This window comes from Glycine soja, chromosome 9 (genome assembly GCF_004193775.1).
Source record: "Glycine soja cultivar W05 chromosome 9, ASM419377v2, whole genome shotgun sequence".
Classification (NCBI taxonomy): Eukaryota; Viridiplantae; Streptophyta; class Magnoliopsida; order Fabales; family Fabaceae; genus Glycine; species Glycine soja.
The window spans coordinates 37319896-37342518 of record NC_041010.1 but is presented as its reverse complement, the minus strand read 5'-3'; the positions used below and the strand labels follow the sequence as shown (position 1 = coordinate 37342518).

General features: G+C 31.3%; 2 protein-coding genes across 4 annotated transcripts; both read right to left on the bottom strand.

Annotated features, from left to right (window-relative positions):
* Nucleotides 1–2185: 2185 nt before the first annotated feature.
* On the bottom strand, nucleotides 2186–10725 carry LOC114368691. 3 transcript variants are annotated; one of them, XM_028325920.1, is made up of 7 exons: nucleotides 10348–10725; nucleotides 8294–8413; nucleotides 8140–8183; nucleotides 4545–7451; nucleotides 4109–4213; nucleotides 3782–3956; nucleotides 2186–2784 (listed from the first exon to the last, which is right to left on the bottom strand). In XM_028325920.1, exons 1-7 carry the CDS (start codon nucleotides 10348–10350, stop codon nucleotides 2581–2583), a joined length of 3558 nt encoding a protein of 1185 aa, XP_028181721.1. In that variant the 5' UTR covers nucleotides 10351–10725; the 3' UTR covers nucleotides 2186–2580. The 3 variants fall into 3 exon arrangements, with proteins under 3 accessions (XP_028181721.1, XP_028181722.1, XP_028181723.1); XM_028325921.1 differs by lacking the exon at nucleotides 8140–8183 and having other exon boundaries at nucleotides 8380–8413; XM_028325922.1 differs by lacking the exons at nucleotides 8140–8183; nucleotides 10348–10725 and having other exon boundaries at nucleotides 8294–8404.
* Nucleotides 10726–19063: 8338 nt separating this feature from the next.
* LOC114367006 (DNA-directed RNA polymerases II, IV and V subunit 12) lies at nucleotides 19064–21166 on the bottom strand. The gene is made up of 3 exons (XM_028324066.1): nucleotides 21049–21166; nucleotides 20831–20923; nucleotides 19064–19425 (listed from the first exon to the last, which is right to left on the bottom strand). Exons 1-3 carry the CDS (start codon nucleotides 21086–21088, stop codon nucleotides 19403–19405), a joined length of 156 nt encoding a protein of 51 aa, XP_028179867.1. The 5' UTR covers nucleotides 21089–21166; the 3' UTR covers nucleotides 19064–19402.
* Nucleotides 21167–22623: the final 1457 nt, after the last annotated feature.

Below are 22623 nucleotides of genomic sequence, written 5' to 3'. Positions count from 1 at the left end.
AATTTTTTTTCATTTTTTTTCTTCTCGATTACATTATAGGATACCAACCCTAAGTTAAGAAAGAGTTAATCTCTAATATTGGTATTAGTCCAGAGATATTTTAGATTTACCTAAACCAAAATTGTTCAATAAATATAAAAAGTATAGGTGCTGTTGTTTTTTGTTTCTTAAATGCTTAATAAAAGTGAAAACTTTATGATAATTAAATATTTTGAAAGAATTAATAGTAATATTTTAGAAATAAAAAAATCACATACTAAGAACTTTATTAAAAAGTTTCATCCAATACAATCACGTGAAAGTTAGATAATGACAAGGAAAGAAGAATCCGTAGGTTATGGCGTGTGTCTATTGTTTATCATTATTTTAACTTTGATAACGACGACTCCATGTGCGTCAAGCTCGCGCTATGCCTTAATTTCACCCAGAAACTCCTCATTTGTTGGATTTTAAATTATTTTAACAAAAGGTAGCATCAAAATAAGTAAACAACATGAATTAATTACTTTTAAATATTTTATTTTGAATCTACTTATTATTTTAAAATTTTATCCTTTTGATATTTGCACATAATTATATCAATAGAATTTCTTGTGTTCATTAAGTAAAATTTTTACCCGTGAAACAAACTTTTCCTAAAGAAACTATCAATAGAATGAAAAGTTAATTAAATCGAGTATAGTTATATTTCCTTAGAATTTAATGTCATTTAATTTCTATTTAAATTATTAAATAACAATTATTTTTTGGAGAATTAAATAACTGATTTTAAAATAGAATTAATTGTGTTTTTTCTCTCTCTCCTTCACAAATTTAAGTTATCTTTTAAAAAATTAACTTAAAAACTGGCAGAAAATTAAAAGTTATCTTAAACTAAAAAATTAGTTAGAAGTTGAAAGCTAAAAATCTAGTTTATTAAATTATATGTTTGGTAAAACTAATTAAAAAAATATAAAAGGACTAAAAAATAATAAAATTATGATTTATTTTAAAAAAATAAATAATAAATTTAATAAATATATTACGGATAAAAGGAAAGAAAATACAAAAAAATTAAAAGTATCATCACATAGAAATAGAAAATACTAATATGAAATTTCAATAGAGTGTTTATGTTAACATGTGAATATGAATATGTTGACATGGCAATGAATCCTTTAAATAAAAGAAAATTCATTGTGCATTTTCTTAAAAAAAAATAAAAATCATTATGCAAGTCTACATCTACACAACCTTAAAATTAAATAATTTCCTTTAGTCATGTTGAACTTCTTCAACCGTTCAGATCCTTCACAAACAATAAGATAATTGTTCTTCAAATTATTCCATGCGACAAAGCCTGAGAATAAATATATGCAAACAAGTTCTTACGCTTAAGTTGGGATAATAATAATAATAATAAACAAGTGTACTTTAGTAGGAGTAAAAGACCATAGGTATCCACCACAAAAAACTAAACTTGTTCATATCCAATAAGACTATTATGGATCACAATTTTTTTTAATAAACATTGAACACACTACATATCAAAGATTTAAATTTAAAATTACTAATTAAACTAAAACAACGGTGATGGATTGCTTCACGTGTTCAATGATAACAAACTAGGTGTTTAGCCATGAATTGCATCCCGGGATGCTAGTTTTTTTTTTATTACTACTATTAATAACTTAAATAAATAAAGATAGAGGTATGTGAATAAACAAGTATAATTAATATAGAAAAATATCCTTAATTATATATAATCAAATCTTTTGAGAAAAATAAATAATACTCTGTTAAATTAGAAAAAAAATGTAAAAAAAAAAATAACAAACATAAATGCATGAAGTTTTATAGCAAACTATGAAATTTAGCTTCAATAAACAATGCAAAAGACATAAGAGAGAGATTAAATAGTATTAGCCACTTAGAAGAAAATAAACCAAGAGTTAAGAAATTTACAAATCATGTAGTGGCTATCCATGAATGATGCCTGTTTAATATTTAATGAAAGATTAAAATTGGTAAAACAAAAGACGCGTATAGACTTAAAACTAATACATAAATAGTTATGTTGGTGTGACAAGATTATGCTTATATAGAGTGTAGTTGACGGGTTAATGCTTTATATAAAGTTCTCTTGGAATCAAGGATTGATTCAATTGCATTTTTAAATGCGAGAAGAGCAAGTTGGATACAAGTATGAACCATGAACGCACATATGGCAGCATTCACTAAATTCAAGCTATGAAAAACAAGAATAAAAAACTAAACTATATGGAAAAATCCAGAATAGCTGCTAATCTCTCACATCAGCACTACAAGTTTATTGCTCTCTCTAACAAGAAGCAAAATTAAAAGTGAGAATTGACAGAAAAAAAAAACCAAAAATGGTACTGCACAAAGAAGCTATGTATGTACAAACGAATTTATGTTGAAACTAGGACCTAAAAGACACATGCAACACCATCAATCACACTTAGATCCTACTTGGGGTAATATCCTATGTGATGAATGTAGCCAAAATCATTCATTTGTAAGTCGTAACTAGCTGCTGGCCTACTCATGATGATTATTAATGGTGAAAATTTTGAGGAATCAATACCGCCGCCTAGACATGAAAAACTCATAATCAGGGTGTCTGTTTGTACAGGTTAGGTTCCCTTTGTTGACCACGGCTCTTGCCATGAGAGATGCTGTTTCCTCAAGTGTCCTCAAACGATCTTTAAGAAGTAGCGAAGGGTCTAAGCCCGCCATTTCTGCTGCAAGTGCAGAATGCTTCAGCTGGAACCAGCATTCACCCTGCTCATATCACATTAAGTGCTTAACTGCTTAAAAAGTATCCACATTACTTATCAAAAGTGTAATTGCAAAACAACAAGTGACTTTTTTTATCAGCAAATGTTAACAATTACTATCTCTGTTTCTTTTCATAAGAAACAACTTATAGTGTAAAAATACATTATAACTTGTTTCTTATAATAAGGAACAAAGGTAGTAGAGTATGTTATGTTAATACAATCACAATTATTTGAAGACATAGTGCAATTGCTTCTATCTTTCACCTATAAACTTACTCAGGTAAAAGTAAAAGCAAACCAAATTAGATGGATGGTATTTTAAACTTCTTCATATGTTCTATTTGAATAAACTTCTCTACATAAACATTTATAGAAGAAGAAAATATAAAGCACAATAAATCAAACTTATTTCCATAAAATTAAATCAATTTTTGCATCAGTTTCTGAAGAAGTTAAATGAGACAACTGTTATAAAAGTTGAGGGCCATAAATTGATTTTAACTTATGAAAACAGTTTAATCCATTTTATCGTTTCTTATTTTCTTTTCCAGTCTGTAAGTTTTTTATTGATAAGTTTATCCAAACAGAGCTTATAATCAAAGTACACAAACTAAGTATAATTTGAACAACTTCAATCAACAACATGCTTCCTACAACATCTTCCAATAATATTTCCAATGTAAATAACTTCTCCCTCGGCTTCTCTTTTAGCAAACTGCAAAAGTTCATCTTTTCACAAATAGTGGGGATTAGAAAATTCACCTTTTACATTATTTATTTCCCCCACCCCTGGCAAAGATTGCCTCAAAATAAACTGTGATTAACATGATTGAATATACTAATAAAAGTTCCAATTATCTCGAAATCAGCCACATAAACAGAATAATGTAAATGTGTCAACATATTATATGCAATTGACTTGTCTCGAAAGGTTTTGCTTGACCAATTGAAAGGTTCATCTCAATGCATGGAGGAATGATAAGCAAGAAAATTCATACCTGGGCATTGTAGCTTTGAAGCCCCACAGTTGGAGATACTATGCAAGAACCTACAGTTGATAAATCTGAACTAGTTCTTCTACGAACCAAATGTCCAAGTGAATGGTAAGTCAAAAAAGATGCACGAAAGTTGCCATCTGGTATGCGGTAAATAGGATACCATGCTACTGAGAACCTGGAAATCAGGTGGTCTTAGTGCTACTACCATTTGAAAAATCAGTTGAAATTAAGTCAAGATAATGCTTATTTCTGGTTATCTGATCTTAAGGCAGATACAATCACATTTTCTTTAGCACATGAAACATATTTGGCATGCAGATCACTTACCAAGATCTAGGGTGAAGATCTCGCAGGTTTATTGAATCCAGTTTTGTTGGGTCCCCATAAGTTGAAGATCGGATTGGTATATAGCCTCTAACCAGTTCTTGTATCCTGTAAGAAGATCAAAATCAAATCATGCATGTGTTCAACCGACAAACCTGCTTCTTATAGCGGTGAAACATCTATGACTCTATGGACAGAAAAAAAGGTGAAAACATTTTCTCTCGTCTTAGTCATCTATTCAACTACCCTCCTCCCCCTCCTCCTAATTCCTACAGAGTATAATGACAAAAATTTGATGATCTTATTAAAATTATTCAGTATGATATAATCATTTAAGTAAGATATGAAATGACAAGCTCTATCTATTCTAAAATATTGAAGACAGGTAGATGCATTGAAAGACACTGTTTAATGACAGGATAAAAGAGATGAATCTTACTTTTCATAAAGAGGTCGTCTTTGTTGAGGTTGCTCAAATTCAAAATATTCAAAAAGAAGTTCTAAATCACCAGAGCAGTTTGAGTTGATAGATGGAATAGATCCATTATTGATAGAAGCTGTCTCCTTTGGTGTTTGACTGCTTGCATCCTGATTGCGAGGCCAAGGAAAGAGAACAGAAAATATCAAATGTTGACTGGCAGTAGATGACTTTTCTGAAATGTCAACCATTTCGCATGCCTCTGAAACCTCACAATTTGGAAGCTTGTCCCCGCTATTTACACATCGGTTTTCATGGTTCTTAAACAGCTGAACTGCTGATAAAGAAGGGACAAAATAAGCATGAAATGGAAAATCACCAACACCTCCTTGTCTCTTCGGATTTTCATGATCCTGAGCCCTTATCTCTAACCCATAGCTCCCATGTTTCTCATACCACTTCCACAGGCATCCCAAAGATAGGTTGGGGATCTCATGTCTGCACAGTGAGACACCACCAGCATGGTTGTGTGAGCAGGTTGAACAACTGAGTGAATTGAGTGAGTTGCAAATAACAGGACTACAAAAATGTAGTAGTCTTTCAAACTCTGCAACTGGACCACCTGTAGCCATGTGTACCGCTTCACAAGCTAGTTGTGCCCTACAGGCATCATTCACAGCTTGAGCTATTCTGTAAGAACCATTTTCTAACATATCTTGATTTTCACATTCATAAAACATGTGATTAGCAGCTTCATGCTTGTCCCTGTGCTCTGTCAATGTACATGCAATCTGACTAGCCATTTTATGGTTCTCACCCTCATCTAGACAAGACACTTTGTCGTAAATCTGGCCGTTGCATGCTCTGGTTGCATTTAGTGAAGAATCCTGATTTTTAGAAGAGGCCACTTCTGGTTCAACACTGCTTTCTGAGTTAGAATTGTTACTAGAGGATGCATCAGAATATTCTGGTGGTGAATTATTAGATTCAGATTTTTCCAACCCTCTATCTTTTTTCCCAACTGGTACCCATTTCCATAGGGTAGTTCCAGAACTGAGGATTTCTGCATTGTAGTTTGCAGATGAAACTTCTTTCTCTGTTTGACCAACCTCATCACCTTCAAGATTACAAGAATCTGGAGACAGCTCCTCAGACATATTTGACTGATTGATGTTCCCACCTGGCATTACCAATGAGCTATCCTGACTATCTATATTTTCATTGTTTGTGTTTGCAATTATATGGCTGGCACTTTTTTGTGGACCTGACTCCTCCAGATGAAAGTTTGCACTGTGACCTATTTCAGATGTTACCTGTTCAACTTCATTGGTCTGGACCCCATCCGTCAGGCAGTTAATATCAGAATTAAATCCAGAGACAGTGTTCAATCCTTGTTGATCAATTTCCTGAGAAGAGATAAGCAACACATCATTCTGTTGAACACCAGCCTTCCCATGATCATTCGACAAAGACCTGTTAAAATGGAAACTCTTCTTGGAATAGTTGTTGTGTTCCTTTTTTGAAACTGTCTCCACTATACCTTTTGATTTCCTACCAATTTTATTTTTCAAGTGTTTCTTATCTTCAGTATTTGATACACCATTTACACTAACAGAATTACATTCTTTGATAACTGAAGGATCCTTTTCCAGAGTAGAAGCAAATTGTGGCGAAGTTGTGTTTACTTTCTTCAAGTCACCACTACCTTCATCAGAACTGTTCTTCTGAACCTTTTGCCATACAGAATGAATATTTTCCTTCCCTTTTTGACCATGCAAAATTCCAGCTCCCCCAAATTTGTTTAAACTTGAACTCTTTGACATTGTTCTCTTCTGCTTAACTTTCTTATCATTACTGATGCAATTTTGACCACCATGCCCAATCCCCTCATTATGTTCACAGTTATTGTGAATACCATTCGTTAAGTTTTGACCAAGAGAATATCCATCTCCTGAATCTGAAGTGATTGTGCAATTTGCCTTGTTTGACGGTTTTCCTATATCATCAGCACTGATACTTTCATCACTTCTGGAACCAACTGAAACTGAATCCAGCACCAAAGAGTCATGTACATCATTAAAACAGCATGGCTCAACGTGTTGGATGTCCTTTATTCCTCTATCAATGACTTCAAAATCAGGGCCCCTATCTTGGAGCTGATTCTTGGGTTCAAATGTGGTGCATTCTCCAGCAGAACTTTGAACAATAGGTGCAGTAGCTTTTGAAATCGCCTCCCGATCAAGATAAGAGTTGCAACTATTAGGTGCTTGCATAACATTGATGTTGCCATTCCTTTCACAATCAGATTTTACTAACCTATCATCAGAAGTTGAAAATTCTCCCACACCCTCCTTATCCACATCATTGCTGCTGCAGGTTTCAGAAGTCAAACTTACACAGACATATTCCTCAGTAAGAACTTCACATTCAGGAGAACCACTGTCACTTGACTTCTTCTTACTCCGTTTAACTTTCTTTCTTGCCCTTTTTCTTGATTTTTTCTTCGAAGACTTGTCATCTTCCTTGGAATGACTTGTGTCCTTATCAGATGAATTAAGTGCAGTAGAACTATCAGGGAATAAGCCAGGGCCACAGACTAATGAACTTTGAGAAGAAGAATTGTCAGGGAGTTCATTCAGTTTAGAAGCTCTGTTAGCAATCTTGTTTTGACATCGACGACGCACATTTGAACCAGTAAAGCCTTTTTTAGTACATGATTTAGCTGAATAAGCATAGGGAGGAAGAGGCACTCTTGGACCCTTACATTGATCAATCTTCAACCTATTGAGAGGTGGAGAGAAAAGGAGTTGCAAACCATCCATATTTACACCAGAAGCTAAGTTAACGTGATTGGAACACTGCACTGGTAGGGCAACAATTCTCCAGGTTCCATCAGGCTCGAAGTTATGGAATGAAAGGATTGCACACCTGAACAATAATATCAGAACTTAACCATTATCACTTTCAAGTTTCAAGTGTCTTCTGAATACAAAAATACATAAACAAATAAGTAAGGGAGCAATATAACAATGGCAAAATTTAATTGAGTCATGCAGCCATTAAGAGTCTTAAAAGCTTGAACATTGTGAAGAAATTTAAAAAAAATTGTTAGTTATTCAAATTAAGTGTATTATTGTCTTGTGTCTTTTATAGCCCTCGATCAATGCAAAGAAAGATCAGACCACCTCTTGGAAGTTTTTGGCTTTTTGCCAGAACTTTGAAACATTTTTTTCCAACCCTGTTTCCTCAATTGATGATGCAAAATTAGGATATACTAGAATAATGAAAAAACAAGGATACCAAGATGATGTAGAATGAAGTGAGCAACTCCTTCAAACAGGAACCATATGGCATCATTATGACAATGCCAACATGGACTTATGTTCCCTCCCACCATGCACAGAATCAATAACACTGCCAGCTTTTGGTATAAGCCTTAGAACCATTCTACAAGGAATAATATACTTCTAAAGAATGTCCTAGAAGGCTAGGAATACATTTTATATCAATAGGTCAACAATTTCAACAAAAGAAACAAGTAAATCAATTATAGAATCATATTACCATAAGAACAAAAGATAATGAAAGAAATGCTACAGGCATAAAAATATATTACCTACTATCAGTGTTAATCTTTGAAAGAGAAGATTCTTGACAATCCTGAACAAAATAATTACATTTAAAGAGGAAAAAATAGAGGTAAAAATCAACCTCCTTTCCAAATGCTATTAAAAAGTCATTATAAAAAAAGGACTGGTATTTATTGTGACCTCTAAAGATGTGAGTTTATTTTGTTGTTGATATATTGTTGGTATGGAATCCTTTCTTGCTTCTAAAACTTCTGGATTATTATTACCTATCTCTTGAGGGGCACAACGCATCTTTCTTGCCTGTCCATATTGGAGAAAAGAAAACAATGAGAAGAAAGAAGTTGCAATTTTCAAAACAAAGATAAACAAGATATTACTCTAGAGAACTGATATTCAAATACTTTTACTGTTTACATTATCATCTTGCAATGACCTAAAAGTCTATTAGACATCAATTTAAGTTGTAAACAGATCATGGTAACTTGAAAAAACTTGCAAGCTAAAATCAGAGCAAGAGGAAAACATCTAAACATAAGTGAAAGAAACACAGACAAAAAATGGCATGCCTCTTTACTTTCTTATTTTATTAGCCTCTTTCTTTCCATAGTTCTAAAAGATAACCATTTACCAAACAAACAACCAAGGAGCAATTTAATTCCAACATTTCTAATGAAAGAAACACAGACAAAAAATGGTATGCTTCTTTACTTTCTTGTTTTATTTGCCTCTTTCTTTCCATAGTTCTAAAAGATAACCATTTACCAAACAAACAACGAAGGAGCAATTTAATTTCAACGTTTCTAATAATAACTAAAAAAAAGATTATAGACTTCCAGAAAACATTTGGCCATGGAAAGGTAGAACAGGGCCATTTGATGGGGAGAGCTCTAATAGAAAAAATGACAGCAGAATAAGAAAGTATAATTCCTGAAAACCTGCAGAATCAAAAGCCAAAACCAATAAAATATGTTGTGCCTAACCTTATGTGCATATTACCAAAACTAGTTTCTCCTCTTAGATTACAAACCACTACTGGGATAACTACATAAAGAACAGTAGCCACATTGTTTAGACACAATAAATTAGCCATATTCCTTTAATCCAAAGAGAAAATGGCCACCTAAAGAAATGGGAGCAATGATAATATTAGTATTGAAACGGTTGAAACAGGTTATGTGTTATCAGAAATACAACAGCTAAGGCGCGAAGACCAAATGGCATAGATGGTATGCCAAACATTAACTTCCTTAAACCAATTTCATTGATTCAAGTCAAACAGGAATATTCCTAACAAACAAATACCTCGATTTTGCAATCTTTGAATGCACCTTCTTGATTCTAACATAATAGAAGGCATCTAAACCCAACAAACTCAACTTCTAGTTGCCCAAATCTATGCAAGCACATTCAATAAAAATCCCCCCTAGCTGCTGATAACCTTTGGTTCAATTCTGGACATACATACAAAATCCTCAAGTTTTCTTGGCTTTCATGAACAAATGAAGTTGAAAGTCCAGAGAGAACTATTCGAAATTAAAAAATGAACAAAGAATGCAATTCCACACACACAATAGATATGTGCAGGAAAGGAGAAACCTCAACTTGGGTTTCTCCAAATTAAAAACAGGAAAAGATTAAATTATCCCAAAAGGAATTGAGTTCTGTCTACCAGTCAAAACAAAGGTTACCCTCTTCTAATTTAACCCAAACCTCACTAAGCCTATACAAAGCCAATCTCAAAACTGAAAAAAACTACATTAATAAGCAAACGAAGATTTAAAAAGAAAAGAAAGAAAATCAAACTTGAAAACAAGGCTTATATGAACCATTCACACAAAATCTACAAGCAAAATTATACTGAACCACAAATCCCCTCCCTAAAATATCAAAAACAAAGACTTCCGTATTCTTAGCCATACAACTCGTCCTCAGATTTAGGCCCAAGTTTCAGATTACATATACGCACAAGAACACCTAAATTAGGCAAAAAATTCCTAAATATAGATTCCACCAACCCCACAAGCCCGATCACTTATCCCCACATGAAAAAAAAATAAAAAATCAAAGAACCAAAGAAACCAGCAAAAAGAACCACGCCCCATCATCACTCCCAATTCAAAAACCCAAAATTCTCAAACAATCCAATCACACACACAAAACACAAAAAGGCTCATCGCCAAAAACATAAAAAAAAAAACATAGGAAAAATCAAAGAAACAACAATCGGGACGAACCATGATACAAGTTCCAATGGGTCGGAACTGAATGGCTCTCTTCCAAGCCTCAACGGCTCTCTTTTTTCTCAAGTAATCACCCGTTTTGTCTTTTGGGATTGAAAAACTCTCTCTTTATCTCTTTTTTTTCCTTTCTCTCTCGTGTCCCTTTTGGCAAAGAGAAAGAAAGCGACTTCGGTTTTTGGGCGAGACACTGAGGTAGTTCAGTAGCCACAGACAGACACTCTTGAAGAAAATGATTTTGATTTGACTGGAACTCGCATCACAGGGGACAATTATCGCCACATAAATGCGTTTTAATATGCTAATCGTTTTGGTAAACAAGGAGAAGAAAAAAATTAGTTTTTTTCTTTCTTTCTTTGTAGGGTTTTTGTTTGTTTTGTCAAATTTGAAGCTCTTAGGAGAGTATATGAATATGACACTAAATTCAATGACTGGTTGGTGCTGCCGTTTTTCCACACGTGCACCAATAAACAGAAATAAAAACAAATATCCTCGAGCCAAGCGTGAAGCATGCACAGCAGATAGAACAGAAATTTAATTTGCAAGGAAACAAAATATTAATAATAATAGATGTGATTATTTCATTTTGGTTTTATGCTATAAAACTTTTAATACTTGCAGGATATGGAAATTAAATGCATTTTTAATTATTACAGTTTATTTATTATTTTTTAATCAATAGCTATTAAAAGTATCGTTTTAAGAGAGAAAAATCTTCTTTTTTAGGTAAACAAAAAACAAAACTTTAGTAGTTGGTATTATGAATGGGATATAGAAATGAAAGAAAAAGGAAATAAAATGAAGAAAGAGGTTTTCATCTATCACTTAAATAAAGAGAAAATGAAGAAAAATAAATATTTTTTCTTCTTATTTATTAGACAGAAAAGGTAATATTAAATATTCTATATTATCTTAACACAATAAGAATTAAATATATGTTATTTTTTACTTTATTTAAAAAATTTATTTTTTTCTCCATTTTCTTAATCAAAGAAGGGAAAATAAATTATTAGCAGAATAGTTTTGGTTTTCCTTTTTTAATATGGTAGAAGATATAGCTTTTTCTCCCCTTTATTTTTCTTCACTTGTTTATTTTTTTTTTTGTTAGTTTTGTTCTTAACAACCAAAGGATAATACAAAGGACCAGGGTAATACAAAATGAGTAATGTATTTTCTTTTATTAATCCTCTAACAATTCCTCTTTACTTCTCTATAAAAAAAGTAGTATTAAATAAAAATGAAAATGTTAATATATTAAAAATATGAAATACATTTAATTCTAACCATAAAGAAAGTAAGGGAGTATTATTAAAAAAAATATTATTATTCATACAAAATAGTTGCTTGGTAACTTTGATACAATTAAAAGAGACCAGGATCCTCTCCTAGCTGGATATATTACACAAATGAAGATCATTCTTCAATTTTTTCTTCAATTATTGAACAATGACTAACCAACCATTGAGATTTAATTGGATTTAAGTTTCACACATAATTATTTGATAGGATCTGATTTTAACTAACAAGAGAAATGTTATTACTAAAAGTATTAGTAATATTTTCGTTCGAGTTTGAATAAAATGTTACCTTAATTTCTTGCATTCTCTTTCTATCATTTTCTTTAAAATTGAAAAACAAATTGAAAATCCAATTTTATGGGTCTCACTTTTAAATTAGGAGAGATAATTATTAAATGAGAAGTTGGACCAATAAAAATTAATCATTTTCAATAAATTTCAACTAAATAAATAGAGAGTTCTTAAAAAAAGAGAATAAAGAATATGCCAACATACCTCTTAAATATTTGAAGATGAAACTTTTTTGCCTAGAGTAATCTAATCTAACAGGAGTAGAATTACCTCTAATAAAGAATACATGTGGTTTCTATAAAAAATAATATTATCTCTTTCAAAATATCTTGTTAAATATTGATTAAAATTTATTAAAAACTATCTATAAGTTTTTTAAATTAAAAATGGCACTAACATGATTTTATAAATTTCAATAAACTTGATTAATAATAAAGAATATACATGTTTATAAAAGTATATTAAACATAGTTATTTAAGGAGCTTTCTGAGCCATGGTTTGAGGCTTTCATTATCACATTATTGGGGAAGAATTTAGGATACCCTGCTATGCTTTCTAAACTATAGACGACTTGGAAACTTCAATTGGTATTTGATCTGCGGGATGTTGCCTATGGATACTTCATGGTCAAGTTTGACTGTATGAAAGGTAGATGGTCATTAGTGGTAGTTTATGCCTTGATCATTGTTTAATAGTGAAAACATAGTCTCCAGATTTCATATTAGAAGCTTACACTATCAACAAAACTCTTGTTTGGGAGTGCTTCCCAAAGCCTCAGTATGGTTTTTTATTTTTTATGATGAAAGTTTCTTATTAGGGCTAGCCTCTATCGGTCGCATACTCATAAAAGTTGATACTAATACTCTTTCATACTGACTAGTTTTCAAATGGAATAACGGTTACTAATGACAATCAAGTCTCGAGAATCTCATCAACCCAATCCATTAATGATTTCCTAAAACAATAGTAATGTACACATGATTGATATTCATGGGGATTGGTTTGTTGTACAATAGAAGAAAAAGGAAACGAATGTGCCTATAATTTGGGAAGCAATAAAAGCACGATAAAGAATTTAAATGCTCATGATGGTGCAAGGGAGTTTTCTAAAGGCCCACAACCAGTTTACAACTAGGTTTAACTATGATTCAGCTTAGCGAATTATTTTACACAATTATATTCATTAGGTAACAATACATATTTTAACACATTCTATGTTATTGGTTAAAATCCTTAACCATTCTAATATAAAATAAGCTATAATTATCACATTGAAGATACGATTCTTTTTTTGTCTTTAATTAGTATTGCCCCCTCAAAGGGAAAGGGTTTCATCACGTCATTCAAAAGTAGGGGCGTTTTTTGTAGTAATGGTATAATACTTATTATTTGCTTATTGAAAGTATCTAAGCCTTACGTACAAATGATGTGATTGGATTATTACGACCTGAACTATCTCCAGGCAAAATTACTAAATTGGGTCCCTTTTACAAATTTATTATCAGAATGGGTCTGTTTCATAATTATTTACCAAGAGAGTCTATTTTTTTTTACTACAAAACGCTTACCTGAGGGGCACGTTCCACAAGAAGACGACACGTGGCGTGACGTGACAAGTTGATAGGGGACGATGGGATAGGGGGGAAGTGGTGGCCTGCCAGGCGCGACCACTAGTGGTAGCCTCTCAGGCGCGTCCACTAGTGGTGGGCAGCCAGACACTTCCCTCTTCTCTATAAAACCCCTTTTTCTCCGTTTCATTTTTCATTACGAAATCGTTGAAGTGAGCTGAGTTGAATGTGACTTGTTACTGTTATATGCATTAGTGTTGAAGCGCTTTATACCGGTTAGAAATCTTGCTCAAAACTAGTAAATATTTTTTATCTTCGATACATTATAGCATTAATTAATATTTATTTTGTTGATGATAATAATGATTATATTTTGTAGGTGCATAAACAAATTGACACGGACTATAAAATGAAATAGTAATTTTGTTTATATTTTTTGTGTGATAATTAGTAATTTTTTGTAACTTAATAATTTAATTTTTGGTTATAATTATGTTATATTTGTTTGTTGATGATAATAATTATTTATTGTAGTAGTTTTTATGTCCAGCACATTATTATTATTATTATTAGTTAAGCTCATAATTATTGATGTTGTTGGTATATTTTTTTAATAGCCAAAATTTAATTGTTTTGCGTCATGAGTGTGCGAAGTAGGAAATTGTTGTGACAGTAATTTAATTTATTTTGAGTAATTTGTTGTTGTTAATTTATTTTAGGTTAATAATTTATGTTATGTTAATATATTTTTTATATTATTGTTTGTTGACGACATTAATTATTTATTGTAAGTATATTTTTGAAAAATGAGTTCAATTATTAAACTCGTCTATTTAAATGGTAAGATGTACGAAACTGATAATGGTATCACATTTGAAGGCCCTAAAAAAGCTATTCAAATAAAGCGTGGTATTAGTTTTGAGAGTTAAAAAAAAGGATACACGACAAGGTAAAATTACAAAAACATGTAATGAAAAATGAAACGATTTCGTAATAAAGAATGAAACGGAAGAAAATGGATTTTATAGGGAAGAGGAAAGTGTCTGGCTGTCCACCACTAGTGGACGCTACCACTAGTGGTCGCGCCTGACAGGCCAACACTACTAGTCACGCCTGGCAGGGCACCACTAGTGGTTGTGCCTGGCAGGCCACCACTTCCCCCCTGTCCCATCGTCCCCTGTCAACTTGTCACGTCACGCCACGTGTCGTCTTCTTGTGGAATGCGCCCCTCAGGTAAGCGCTTTGTAGTAAAAAAATAGACCCCCTTGGTAAATAATTATGAAACAGACCCATTCTGATAATAAATTTATAAAAGGGACCCAATTTGATGATTTTGCCCCCCAATGCCTTAAAAAAAAAACCACTAAGCCACCTTGAAATATGAAAATAACTTTTCTTTTTACGTAAAAAATGAGACAAACTTCACTTCGACCAATTGATTAATGTTATTCATTTTTATTTTATATTATCATTACTATAAAAACTGAAATTAACGTCGGACAGTTAATATCAATTTTAATAAAATCAATATTAACAAAAGCATGATAGCATATTTATAAATAAAGTATTTTTGTTAGTATCAATTTTATTAAAAATCGATATTGTGAGTTTGCCTTAACATCAGTTTTATTAAAACCGATATTGTTAGTGGTAAATTAACATCAGTTTTAATAAAATTGATGTTGTTTTTCCCCCTTAACATTGATTTTTATTAAAAACCAATGTTGTAATTAGTAAGTTAACATCGAATTTTAATAAAATTGATGTTGTTATTTTTCTAATATTAAACTCACGCTCAAATGTCTCAGAACTCATTTTTCATATCTCAGAACCCAAACATCTCGCGATAACCTTTGGAGCCCTAGCCTGTTGTCATCGTCGTTGTGAATGTCGTTGCCTCTCGTCGTTGCTGCTGTCGTTTAGGCATGGCAGCGAAATCTAACCTCGTGGGGATTGAACCGAACTCGCTTCGACTTTGACGGAGAAAAATCACATTGACTAGGTTTGGGGTTGAATTCAGATTTTCCCTGATAACCCAAAATGGGGGCGAGGGCGATTATGGGATTATTGATATCCGCCCCGACCCCGAACCCGCCCTGCCACTTAAAAAATAACATAAAAAAGTAAAAAAAAAAACCTAAATATATATAGTGTATTAAAATATTACTATTTGAAACCTAATTCCTAAAACTTGTGTCGTGGCTTCTCAATCCTCATCTGTCATAATACACTCTTTACCTACCTCTCTCACAAATTCACATTTTAGCCATGAAGATCGTCACACGGTTGTCCCCAATCCTCTCTCCTCTCTTTCGTCACCATGTGAAATTGTCCCTCCTAGATTTTGAGTGAATGTTGTTGGACTGTGACACTAAACAGTGAACACTCCTATTCCTATGGTCTCACCCTTTTCACCAACCCTTTTCTTTTTCACTCACAAAAACATACATAACTTTCTTTCAAATCACTTTCATCTTCACCTCTATTTCACTTTACTAGCTGTTAATCAAGTCTCTTCCTACATTTCTCACCGTGAGTTCCTTCTTCTGTTCTCTTCTCCTTTTATTTGCTTATCAATTATGTTACTACTGTTGGATTCTTCTTTTTATTTTTTATTTTAAATCTTATAAATCCAATTTTTAAATCTAAAAAATTATAAAATTATCAAACAATTCTATTTTTTTATTTTCATTTCAACTTTAAAATAAATTTTTAAAGGAGAGCATATTGTGTTACTGCTTCAAGTAACTTTACTAGCAAATAAATCTCAAATTGAAAAGGGAGTTAAGAATCGATCATTTAATTTGTTCAATTCATCATGACAAATTAATAAACTTTAGGTGCTAAATAGTATACAAACAATATTCGCATGATAAAATCCTCTGTTATTGTTGTGTTAGGTATTTCATATTTAAATTTTCCATTACAATGCTTCATATATATTTAGTTTTCATGCACAATCATTCCTTGTGATTGAAGCCATAGAAGAAGCTATGGCTGGTGAGTGGTGATGGGAGCTGGGGCCATTCGAAAATTAGGGACAACATCGACAACAAAAATATAACATTGGATTTCAGATAACTCAATCGAATGGTGCACCAAAAGTACCTAAAAATGATCGTTCGATTACTAAACACTCGATTGGATGGTATTGGTCACTTTTCCACATACGAAACTTAGTTTCGCTCAGGCACCCTAGAACTCGTCAGTGTAGGTCAGTGCCAGTAGTCCAACACACAAACCTGCACTGGCTACTGAACACTGATTATGTGGGCCTTTTCTCAAAGTTGATGCTATGCATAATCCACAGTGGGACCATTTTTTGGACGGTTAAAATATGATGTTTTTTCCTTAATGTGTTATCCTTCCAAAACCATCTTATTTGATTCTCTTTCAATAGAATTTTATATCTTAATTTATTAGGTTAAATGCCACTTTTTATTAATTATTTTTTTTTATTTTTATATTAAATCTTAAAAGTTTTATTTTAATCATTTTTTTATTTTTTTAAAAACCATTAATATGCTGTCAATATTTAAAATTTTGATAGAGTACTAAGTAAAACAATTAATTTAAAAATTATGATAGTTAAAATAGTTAATTATTTAAAAATTTAAAATGTTAACAAAGCACTAACATTTTTAATCAAAAACAACAAAACTAAAAAGATTAAAATAAAACTTTAAAAGAAATACCAAAAATGAAACTTTCAAAAATATAAATAATTAAAATAAAACTTTTAAAATTAATATATCAAAATAAAAAAATATTAAAATATAATGGATGAAAAATAATATTTAACCGATTAATTGTATTATGAAGTCTAATGTTTTATATTAAATTTAACTTGATATGATGGGAGAGATAATAATTAAGTGGCAAATAAAGTTCTAAAATGTAACAATTTTTATAATGTTAAGATTATTATATTTTTTTTATAATTTTCTCGCTTTTATTAAATTTGTTTTTTTTATATATGTATGCGTGTGTTTTTAATTCGATTTACTTAAACAAATTATCAGAGGATAAAAAATCATTTGAAAATAATTATTATACGAAAAGAAAAGAAAAATCATAGAAGTTTGTCTAATGAAAAAACTTCTATATAGGGAAAAAAGGTAACCTCACTGACAAAAGATGAGGAATTAGTCGAGCACACGCATTTCATTTTACCATTTCTGTCAACCGCCAACAAATATATCTGCTTTTGTAAATTGGTGACCATTGGGATTGGTATGGGACCATGTCAGTCTTTTGGTACATTCTCGAGAAGATACCCAATTACACCATTCTCCAACCAAAAAATTAACCAAATTAGAAAGTTAATTAATCCATCTCATTATGTCATTAAACAATTTCAGTAACATTAAACCAAAGCATTTCGTCATTAATCATACAAATTTGAAGACTAAAAATACAAATTTTTATTTGAAGAATTAAGATAAAAAGACTTTCTGATTTAAGAGACTAAAAGCATAATTAAACATTTAAATGATAGAATCATTTTTTTTTACCAAATTGATTAAAAAATTATAAAACTGTTTGAATTTGGAGTGAAGAATGTCAGAGGCTATTATCTTGTAATAAATCTTACAAGGGTGTTTTTTTTTGGACAAGAAACAACGCAATGGTGTTGCTTATGCTTTAGTAAGGGCAGTCCCATATCTAGGTTATCTTTAACAAAATTGACTGAAAAAATTAGTTAAAAGTTAAAAAATTAACTAATAATTATTCTATAAAATTATTCATTAGAATAATTAAAAGGTTTAAAATAACTAAAAAATAATAATCATAATTTGTTTAAAAAAGATAAGAAAAAAATTGATAAATATTTAAGTTTAAAAATATAAAAAGTTAGAAAAAAAACTTATTTACTAAATAATCAAATACTTTTTTTAACTAAAAAAAATGATAAAAGCTTGCTCGGATGCCTTGAGTTATTTTAAATCATGTTTCGACTTGTGTTGAACATTTAATTATCAATGAATTGCCATAAGCATTTTTCTATAAAACCGTTTCATGTTTTAATCGAAACCGATAATTGAAAATAGTATTATCCAATTCGTATACAATGTACATATCTATTATTTCCACTATAATAATAAAAATAATTCACTATCCATTTTCAAAAAATAAAAAATCACTATCCACTAATCAAAATTTCAGGATCAGTCGCTGGCTGCTATCCAAAATTGATTATTATGATTTAATATAATCCAATCATGGCTATCTTTAACAAAACTAACTTAAAAAATTAACTAAAGTTAAAAAACTAACTTATAAAATTATAAATATTTGATAAAAATAACTGAAAAATATAAAATTAAAAATAATAAAAAAAATATATCAAAAATAAAAATAAAAAAATGAATAAATATATTAAAGATAAAAATAAAAAAATCAAAAATTAATGTTTAAAAAATATTATTTTAAGTAATAATTCAAAAAATACTAAAAATTACTTTTAAAAAAATTTATCCAACAATTAAACAACTAGTAAAAATAAAAGCTAAAAAGCTGGCGAAAAGGAGGCCTTGCCGAACAAAGCCTATAACTTTGCCAAAATATGTTATATTTCGAATGGAACTCATTTTACAAGCCACAAATGAAGCGTTGCGTGGGCAGACTGTTTTCTAAATCATAGCAAGTTGATCCATTAAGAGCACCAATCCTTTTCCTAGTTGAAACTTTTTTTTAACCATCGTAGTGATAAAATTGCAAACTAATGAAACACAAATATTTGTAACATATTCACATTTCAAAGTTTTTATCCTTTTCTAAACATCACCCAAAAGCAATGGTACTGTAGAATTAAAAGTAGTTCTTCAATATCACAACACAGATGTAGTAACAATTTCCATGGAAATTACTTGCCAATGTCAGAGCAGTTTTCTTCAGCGTGCCTCGTATTGGACAACTGCATAGAAACCAGAATTTTTAGAGTACTGTAAGTAAATTGCATGTATGTAGAAGGCGGAACAAAAAAGAAACCACAGCATTAAGCATATGTAAGAAAGTCACAGCACAACAGGGCACACCTTAAGGAATCTGGTAATTAATTTTCTGATACTGAGGCATAACAAAGGCGAGCCACACTCAATATGAACATCATAATTAGCCTTTCATTTTAACTTTTTTTTTCCTTTTCTTGTTTTCTCTTCTCTTTCCTTTTGAGTCTTATCTGCCTAGATCAAGATATCCCTCAGCAGATACAGCTATCTCTTATGAACCAACCTTCAATACGTCACTCATCACATCATCTTTTAATTAACTCTAATAAAACTTGCTAGAACTTCAAAACATGTTATCGTTTTGAGATAAATTACATCCACTCATTATATTCAGGACAGGTTTCCAAATTGAAACATCCGTATTTACACTACAGTTTCGGTCCAATGGATAGGCATCCACCTCTAGATCATATGAAGCTCTACTACAAAGTGGTCAGGAACTCAGTCCATGGTAGTTTGAATTGCAAATTGAAAAGGTGGAACAGAAATAACTCATTATCCGCTGGTGTTAGACTACTAGACTGTGAAAGGGACCAATTTACAATTTTTAAAAACTTTTAGATGATTGTGCACCACCTAAAAATGGGTTTCACGGTATAGAGAGGTTCAAATGAAACGTGGAAGACCTCAAGAGAGAGTTGAAGTCAAAGAGTAAGAGGAAATTTTAAATCCACAGTGTAATTTATAGGGGAATAAGAGTGCACTTATAGGGAGGGTTATTGTATGCAACCTTACCCTTGCAAATATGCAAAAGGCTGTTACGGATTTGAACCCATGACCAACCGGTCGCCAAAGCACATTCGATGCCCCTCTCACTTCTTGGTTTCAGGAACTGTTTTATAAAATAGTACCGTACTACTCAGCAATCAATTTATTATCCAAAATCTCTCAAGTTTTGAAAATTAATTACAAAACAAGTGTTTTAAAAGCAAAGAAACAGAAACAGAGATGTTTTCTCATCCATCTTTTTCGGTCTTCATCAAGTGCTCTATTCAATTTACTCAAAGACACACTTTCAAATGAACTCCAGTGACAAAATTTATAAAAACAAAAATAAGATAACTGCTTTTAGAACACTAAACAAACAGGGCCTTACTCTCCACTGTTGCACACTGAACTGGAGCGAGCAACTAGAACCCGTGACTTCGTTTTAAACTCACTCATCTCTAACCAAACCGCTAAAATTTCATAAACCATAATTACTAATTACCTCTACATAAACATGTGAACAAAGCAAAGAATAACTCAGCAACCACGAACGAAACAGAGAAATTATATACAAAACAGAGCATTAGTAAAATTGAAGCTTACTGCGACGAGTGCGCTTCTTGTAAAGGATACGGTAACCGCACTCACGGCACTGTATAACGTCACCAGGCTTCAGCGTATTCTCCATTCCACAATCTACAGCACATACACATGCAAAATCACATTTCACTCTCAAAACCCTAAACACACTTATAACACTAGCAGAAAAGGGAAACGAAAAACGCGATGTGGTCAAAATGAGATGAGAGTAGAGAAGAAACCTCCGCAGATGTAGCTAACTGGCTCAGGCTGAGGATCCATCGCTGATTCCGGCAAACTGTGAGACGGAAGAAGGTTCTAGGCTTCAGGTTTTGGTTCGGAGGCACAATGAAGAAAACGAAATTGAAAACTGTTAGAGTCAAAGATTTTATAACGAAGGATTGGGCTTCCTCTTCTTCTTTTGGGGCCCAAATTCGAAACTACTTGTCCAAAATCAACAAGTCTCTATTTTTTTTCTGCTCTTGTTATTTACACCCTTTTGCTAAGTACACCTTATACCCCCTTTCTACCTCCCAACTACCCATTATATCCTTTTTGTTAAAGAAGTATACCCCTTTTCAGAAATGTATTTTCAGAATTAAATATACCTATTTTAGAAATATATATCTAGAACTATAATTTATAGTTCTGAAGATATACTTCTAGAATAGATATATGTTTTTTTAGTAAAATATCACTCAGGAATTAAGATCATTGATGAGAAATAAAAAAAAAAACATTGACAAGATAAAAACTTATCTTATTCCCATGTTTATTAGTCTTATTTTTATCTTATCATTGGGGCTTTTTAATCATATCTAAAATCTTATTTTCATTTTATCTTTATTAATTTTTAAACCCTAATTTTAAACTATCTTCATCATATATTCATCATACAACATTGTGTTTTCATTAATAACATATAATATTTTGACTTAAATGCAACTTTGGTTTTTCTATTTTTCAAAATCCATAATTTTGATCTCCTTATTTAAAAATATAGATATTTAGTCCCCATATTTTTCAAAATCTGTAACTATAGTCTCCCTAATTTAAAATAGACATTTAGTCCTCTAGTTTTATAAAATCCATAATTTTGGTCATTTTTTCATCAAATTTGAAAGGTGTTGATTGGTAAGAAATTAACCTAATACAACATAAATTTAGTGACATGACACAAGATTATTTGTTTAATCTATCTTATAGTCAACAATTTTTAGGAATTTTTTTAGAAGGTCACCCATTTCATAATTATTCCAAGTCAAACACGTTTAACTATAAAATTCTTAAGTGAAAGACCGCTGAAAATAGATACATCTTGTTGGTATATGTAATAGCAATTAATTACTTTAAGTTATCATCAACCCTGCAGTGCCATACTTGTATGGTGTCTAGATTCATCTTTTTTCGGTGTGATTCATTTGGGTGTTTCAATCTAATTCATCTTTTTCCGATGTGATTCGTTTGAGTGTTTCAATCTAACAGAAGGATCAACATCGTGGCCTAAATTTGAAGTTATTTGGAGATTGACACTTGAATTATTTTCATTGTCTTTCTTTTGTAGTAACTTGGTGGGTATGTTTCTTTTTCTATTTTTTTTGGCGTTGTGTGGTGCCTTTCTTTTATTAATATATATTTATTTGGGTGATAAAAAAATATCATGGATTTTATAAAAGTGAAAGACTAAATATTTTTATTTTAAAATAAGAGGACTAAAATTACTGATTTTAAAAACAAGAAGAATAAATATCTCTATTTTAAAATAAAAGATCAAAATTATGGATTTTAAAAAATATAGAGACCAAAACTGTATTTAA